The 7,046-nt window shown below is 36.6% G+C and overlaps 1 protein-coding gene across 4 annotated transcripts; it reads right to left on the minus strand.

The window, feature by feature from the left end:
• Positions 1 to 1,171: 1,171 nt before the first annotated feature.
• On the minus strand, positions 1,172 to 4,246 carry LOC143467115 (myb/SANT-like DNA-binding domain-containing protein 3). Of its 4 annotated transcripts, none has more exons than XR_013118942.1 (4): positions 3,281 to 4,246; positions 3,065 to 3,199; positions 2,027 to 2,853; positions 1,172 to 1,893 (listed from the first exon to the last, which is right to left on the minus strand). XR_013118942.1 is itself a non-coding variant. In XM_076965017.1 (3 exons), the coding sequence occupies exons 1-3, from the start codon at positions 3,606 to 3,608 to the stop codon at positions 2,123 to 2,125; spliced, it is 498 nt and encodes a 165-aa protein (XP_076821132.1). In that variant the 5' UTR covers positions 3,609 to 4,246; the 3' UTR covers positions 1,172 to 2,122. The 4 variants fall into 4 exon arrangements, 2 of the variants coding, with proteins under 2 accessions (XP_076821132.1, XP_076821130.1); XR_013118943.1 differs by having other exon boundaries at positions 1,172 to 1,896; XM_076965017.1 differs by having other exon boundaries at positions 1,172 to 2,157.
• Positions 4,247 to 7,046: the final 2,800 nt, after the last annotated feature.

Raw genomic sequence — 7,046 nt, forward strand, 5'->3', positions numbered from 1 at the left:
CCGCCCCCATTAGGCACACCATTTTCTGGCAAATCTACATCGAAATTGCTGGAAAAAAACACTTTCCCAAAACTTTGAATTGTTTTTGGTAAACTCGGGTGATTTTATTCTATCTGAATGGTCTAGCTGTTTTCACCCACCTCACATGTGGTACAGTGCACCTGAGTTGTAGTAAGCATTCAATACAAATGCATTGTTCCACATTTGAACTGGTACAAAATATGACCCGGTGTGAAACAAAATACCTTCATTACATTTCATCGATTAAAGTGTTGTCGCTATAACTAGTACTGACTGACTGAGTGAAAAGAATACATGAAAATGACAGTAGAAAACCTTTTTTTTGTAACCTTAATGTGATTTTTTTCTATCTCATTGATCTAGCAGCTAGCTATTTTCACCCACATCGGAAGTAATGCGTTTCATCACTGTTGTAAACCGTACACAAGTAATATCTCGCACAACATGTGAACTGGTACCAATTATCACCCAGTGTGAAACAAAATGGCTTCATTACATTTCATCGATTAAAGTATTATAGCTATAACTAGTACTGACTAACTGAGTGAAAAGAATAGATGAAGATGACAGTAGAAAACCTTTTTTTTAGTTTTGAAGACTAAGGGTGGGATGCACCAAACCCGATCAAGTACAGATTACTTTTGATCCGCGATTAACTACTGTTGATCTTTACTAACGGTATGCACCAGCGACGATCAGAGATAATCCAGGATTAAAATAAGGCATTTAATCCTTGAATTTAATCCTACTGACGAGGAGGTTTAAGTCTAGATCAATGTGAATAATTGATGAAAAGCAAGTTTATGGAAGTATTGGAGAGTGCTATAGGTTGTGTATTGGAAGTGCTACTAGCCTTTGAGCCAATATTATATGCAATGGCAGTAATACAGTACTACAGAAGGGTAGGCCTATCAACCGTTGAACTTATATGGCAGGTAGCAGAGGCTTGCGTTGCTTTATTTCATTATATTATTAATTGCAACCTACATAGCAGAGAGATTAAGCGTTAGCTAGATTTTTTATGGAATACAAATAAAACTATGAGACCAAGCATCGGTTAACCTTTGTTAACATAGATTAGTTACCTTACCTTATGTTACCTTGCTTATTGTGTCATTTTCTGTCAGATTTAGCAATAAAACGTTGCAAATATTATAATGGATTGTATTGAATTTATTGAGCATTTTATTGAGACACCACCGAGAAGAAACATAAAAGACAGACTAAACCCATTTGAAAATTTTACAGAAGAGCAATTTCGCGAACGTCTTCGCTTTAGAAAGGATTCAGTTCTTCAACTTTTGGGGATGATTTCCTCTGATTTAGAGCATGGCACAAATCGTAATCACTGCATACCACCAATTCTTCAACTTGTCACTACTTTACGGTTTTATGCCGCAGGACATTTTCAGCGGACAGATGGTGACTTAATCGGCATTGACCAATCCAGTGCTTGCCGAGTTATTCATAGAGTAACACGGGCAATTGCCACCAGACACGAGCAGTTCATAAGATTTCCAAGCAATCAGGATTTGAACAACGTGAAGTTTCATTTTAAAAATATTGCTCAGTTTCCAGGTGTGCTAGGAGCAATTGACTGCAGTCATATTCCCATTAAAAGGCCAAGTGGAGACAATGGAGAACTTTATCGTAACCGCAAAGGTTATTTCTCGATCAATGTTCAAGCAGTCACAGATGCAAATATGTGCTTTACTAATATAGTCTGTAGATGGCCTGGATCTACACACGATTGCAGAATTTTTGACAACAGCTCACTTTCCTACAAATTTGAAAACAATCTTCTTGATGGCTTTTTGTTAGGAGATGGAGGCTATGCTTGCAGAAAGTACATGATGACACCAATTTTAAATCCTGCTACACAAAAAGAACAGAATTATAATAAATCACATATTGCCACAAGAATAGTTGTTGAAAGAATGTTTGGTGTTTGGAAGCAAAGATTTCAGTGCCTAAGAATTCCACTGAGAACATCTTTAGATAATACCTTGCCTATTATTGTAAGCACGGCCTGTCTACACAACTTTTCTCGACGCCGGGGCGAAATAGATGATTTCATGGAAGTCGCTGTTGGAGATCATTTTCACCATGAGCAAGTTTCTTTGTCCACCACAGTGGCTGGAAATGTAGTACGACAACAAATTATTAATAACTATTTTTAAAATGACCATATTGGTTGGTCAATGTGATTTGCAGCATTGCAAGTACGGCTGGGGAATCATCCAAATTTGTTTATTTCCAAAGATTCATAAATTATAAAGTCATACTGCTAATTGCGAAATATTCTCCTTAAGAGTGAAAATAAAAACGTGATAATTGTGAAGTATGTTATGGTAGATTCCTATTGTGGAGTTTAAATAAGTAGGTTTAAATAAGGGTTAGGTGTTAGGTTAACAAGAACCTGAACTACTGAACGTTAACTACTGGCTGGATATTTTATCTCAATCTTAATTCACAGAATCAACAGCTCATTAAAAATGAAAGTCGTTTAATTCCACTGTCACAAATGAAAACAAAATATCATGTTACTGACAATATCTGATTAGCTAGCTGATTAGCTTTCACTTTTATATTTGTTCAACTTCATCTGTAAAATTTCCATTTTGAGCTCATGTTCTTTCCTCTTCTGTCTCAACTCATTTGCCATTAACTCCATTTTCATGTTGTTGATGTCATTCTGAGAAACAGTTTTGCTGTGGCTATCGCTAATCAACTTTGCACGCTTGCATGGATGTACAACTTCTGCACAAGCCTCCCTTGAACTACTAGCTGAAGCCAGAGACGAACAAGTTGATTGAACAGATTGATTTAAATCTAAGGAAATGTTTACAGAAAAATGTTTCTATTTAGCAGCACAAAACAAGTTTTATGCTTAAACCTGAAGCACTTATCTCTGTATAATTAGGAGCTTAATGTTCAAAATGTATGATTGTTCCTGACAATGAGTAAATTTGCGATTTAAACTAACACCAATGTACAGTTAATGCATATCGTATGCAAACAAGCGTACTTAAACAAAACTGACCTGAATCATCTGTTATTTCAACTACAGTCAAAGTGTAATCTTCTGTTTCATTATGAGTTACTGCAGTATTAATGTCAAGAGCTGAGTCATCATCAAAGAGGTTAGCTAATGGTTGGACCTGACTAGGAATCATAGCTGAAAAACAAAGGCAGTTTCTAGTTCAACAACATATTTCAAACAAAAGAAAAGGAAACATTCCTTTAATAACTGACATACCTTCAACCTTATCCAAATTTGGATCTTTCTCAACTGTTGGTGGGAGTCCACCACCAGTTTTAGCCCGCTCTCTGCGTATAACCGCAGCTCTTTTCTTAGTGCGAGCTTTATAATTTTTCCAGAGCAATTGCAGTTGTTCAACTGATCGGAAACAATAACTTGATGCTGAATTGAATTCTGCACAGAGTTCCTTCCAAGCAGTGGACTTGGATTCCAAAGATTTACTATCAGTTTTTTTGCATTCAATTACACTAATGTAATTAGGCTTATTGATTAAGTCAATAAAAATGTTTTTTTCCGTAACTGTAAAATTTACTCTCCTTCCCATGATGAAAATTACACCACCTGAACCGCACAAAACTTTTCAAAATTAAATCTAGGTTTATACACAAACATAACAGTATTATAAATTCAGCAACACAATGTATAGAACTGTAGAACCATTCAGAACTTTCTTCCGTTCAAATTTACCTGTACGTGTACAATTTAAACAGTCTATCGGCAGCCTAGCCTAGTTACAATTTTCAAATATTACGAACTTTATGGTAGCCTATCTATAATACCAAAGCCTGAGCTTGCCTGATATATCCCTGATAGCCTAGGGCTACATCTGGGTTAGGATCTCATAAACAAATAGATACCCAGGCTAATGATGCCTAATGCCAATCAACAAACTAATGATGTCCATTGCTTATAAATCTGTCAGTAAGTTCTTGGCCTATCTATCTCTGTATTAACTTATGCTGTGATTGCTGTCTTCAACAATGGGATGTCATGCAGTCTGCATATAATCTCGGTTCCAAATCATTAGGCTTTTAACGTTGATCAAGATCATGCGTCGATCACATGATCTTGACCAGATCGGACTTGGTGCATGACAATTAAGGATCCACTTAAAACCTGGATCATATGATCTTGGTTTAATCCTTAATCCTGGATCAAGTTGATCTGTTGTGGTGCATCCCACCCTAAGAGAAACGGACAAACGTTAACAATGCTGTTGCCGATCCGCAATAAAAATGTAAAAACGATAGTACTGTAATGGTACTGCTATCAATCAGAACAGCACATCAGTTTATATTAGGGTTGGATTATCCGGATAGCGGTTAACCGGTTAACCAACCGGTTAACCACAGGGTTTTTTTCTATCTGATATCCGGACATAAATCTGCCGGTTAACCGGTTAAAAGAGTATCGTTGCTAATGCATTTTACACTTTTTAATAAGTTTAAACATTCTTTGTTACATAGAGGCTGACTCCCGCTGAGCGCAATTAAACCTTTGTTCACACTTCTATTGTCTTATACCAGGGGTGGGCAACCTTTTTGAACCCGAGAGCCGCTTTGGTTGTTAAATTTTTACTGAGGAGCCAAGTCATAAGAACTTATGACGTCATAAATAGTTATATCGTTTAATTTTTCCATATCTGCATTCCTCAATCGAAAAATATCATTAAATTTGAATAATTAACAACTTTTCATGAATGCTGGCCTAAATAAGGAAAAGTAAAAGAGAGAAATGTTCATAAATGGTAGTCTTGGTAGCCTATACAATTTTTTTGAAATTTTACGATTCGACTAGAAGAGCCACAAAAAACATGCCGGAGAGCCGCAGTTTGCCCACCCCTGTCTTATACTTTCAACTAGGGTACTCGTAAAATGCACGAGTTAAATTTAGTATCACGTCACAAAGAAAGCATAATGAATGATTGAATGATGCATTGGGCGTTGCAGAAGCAGTGAACATTAAATTTGCGTGATTTTTCTCGTACTGCGCGTGTGCGTAGATCTGCAATAAAACTGTGTAATGATTTTACAATCCATTTTTCATGCAAACCTCGTGAAATCGATTGTTTCACTTAGCAGTTATCTAACCGGTTAACCGGTTAGATAAATTCCAAATATACGGATATATCCGTTATCCGGATAGTAAAAATTATAGATATCCGAACTAACCCTAGTTTATATGTACATTTGCCGGAAGAATCATTTGTCAATCTGCGGATCAGTCAAACGTTGAACTGGACCAGGCAAGCAACGACAACAAACTTATGTGAAGTACTTGGAACAGGTGGCTATTCCACACACCTGGCAGCAGCCTTTCAATCGCGATAAACGTTTTCGCAGTTATTGATTGAAGTTTTTTTTTATGGATAACTATTCAATTGCCGTTTGATATTTGGAAACTTGCTCTAAATAACTTCATGTACTAAAAACTCATTTTAGTACTTTAACTCTACCAGGTTGTTTCAAAACGCGCCAGTTTTAACTGAATTTAATCCCCATTGCCAACACAATGCAATGCGTGTACCAAGTTAACATCGACTAAAACTTATAGGGCTACCTATTCAACTAGTTGGGTTACAAAACACTTACTAATAAGAGTAAACTTATTGAGCGCTGAAGAATAATTAATTAGTCTACTGTATATAGTTTATAAAAAAAATAAGCGGAAACTCTGCTGTCATTTAGAAGCTATGATTCTGCTACGATTCTGCCAGAATGACGGCGGTCGTGGTACTGTGGCTTAACTTTGCCAGACACAAAGTCTCGGAATTAAGCGGAGTTGACTGTATCCCCGAAACTTAAGTCATGGGCAAGTAAGATGATATATCAAATCAGGTTGCCAGGCAGCTGAATAAACACACGTGGCTTGGACCATTAAGATCATTAAGACCAAATTAAAAAGATGTTAATTTATTTTATCCTTTTTTTTGTTTATGCTTTTCCACACGAAACAGAAGAGGAAATGATACAATTAATAAAGGCATACCAAGTTTCAACTTTTTTCATAGGTTTTGCCCCATTTCGATTTTTGTAAACTCTTATCGACTCGACTAATTTCATAACATCGTAGTTTTAACTGAATGTAATTCCCATTGCCAACGCTTTGCTTTTATCGTTCACACATTCTGAAATGTTGGTGTATATTGTGTTGAATATTTCCGTTCACATCGCTCCGCTTTATAAACTCGAATTAATACGCGAGTATCGGCGCAGACAGAGATACCGAATCGTACGTACGTATTACGTTAGTCGTGTTAAATTTAATTCGTCAGTGTTGTTGAATTGGTGAATGCTAAATTTGTGGTTGTATCATATTCGGAACCTATACAGATGATGCCGTAATATGTGAAGAAGTTTACGAAACAAACAAGTTGAAAAAGACGACAATAATAAAGAAAGCTCTACTGACGCAATCGCTGTGACAACACCAAAAAAATAAAGAAGTTCTGCATGAACTTCATACAATTCGCCAACGACTACATTTTGAAGGGGCGAACATGGCCACATTTGTGCGCTTAAAAACACAAATGCAAGAAAGCATGTTTTCATCTTTTGCGTGCTTGAATGAATGAATGATCGCTACACACAATAAAAGTTAGTGTTTTGCCTGTTGACGTCTTTACACGTGACAGTCGTCGCACGTCAAGTAAGAAAATTAGTGGAATTTGCACTTTCTCATAAACGCATAATTCGTTTAGCACGCTTTTTATTCAGCGAAAAGTCTGCTTTGACACTCGAGTGCAAACTTCTGTCGGGATAACACCGCTACGGTTCTCGTCATGAATCTTGCCGGTATTGTTGAAAATTTTATTTGTTATACCAGTGGTGACGAACCCGTTCGCTGTTGCGGGCCACTTCATTGGTTACAGCTGAGTAAGCGGGCCGCACAACTTTTAAGACATATGACTATGTAGTTTTTTTTATAAACGATTGGAAATAGTTTATCAACAATAAGGAACAACAAAAAAAAGTAATAAAAA

This window comes from Clavelina lepadiformis, chromosome 1 (assembly GCF_947623445.1).
Source record: "Clavelina lepadiformis chromosome 1, kaClaLepa1.1, whole genome shotgun sequence".
NCBI classification, from domain to species: domain Eukaryota; kingdom Metazoa; phylum Chordata; class Ascidiacea; order Aplousobranchia; family Clavelinidae; genus Clavelina; species Clavelina lepadiformis.

Bases quoted from the DNA above. Each gene is read 5' to 3' on its own strand.
- LOC143467115 (XM_076965015.1), bottom strand. From the start codon at position 3,608: ATGGGAAGGAGAGTAAATTTTACAGTTACGGAAAAAAACATTTTTATT. The intron at 3,200-3,280 runs GTATGTCAGTTA...TTTGTTTTTCAG, and splicing joins AAATTTGGATAAGGTTGAAG to CTATGATTCCTAGTCAGGTC. The intron at 2,854-3,064 runs GTCAGTTTTGTT...ACATTTCCTTAG, and splicing joins TGAAATAACAGATGATTCAG to ATTTAAATCAATCTGTTCAA.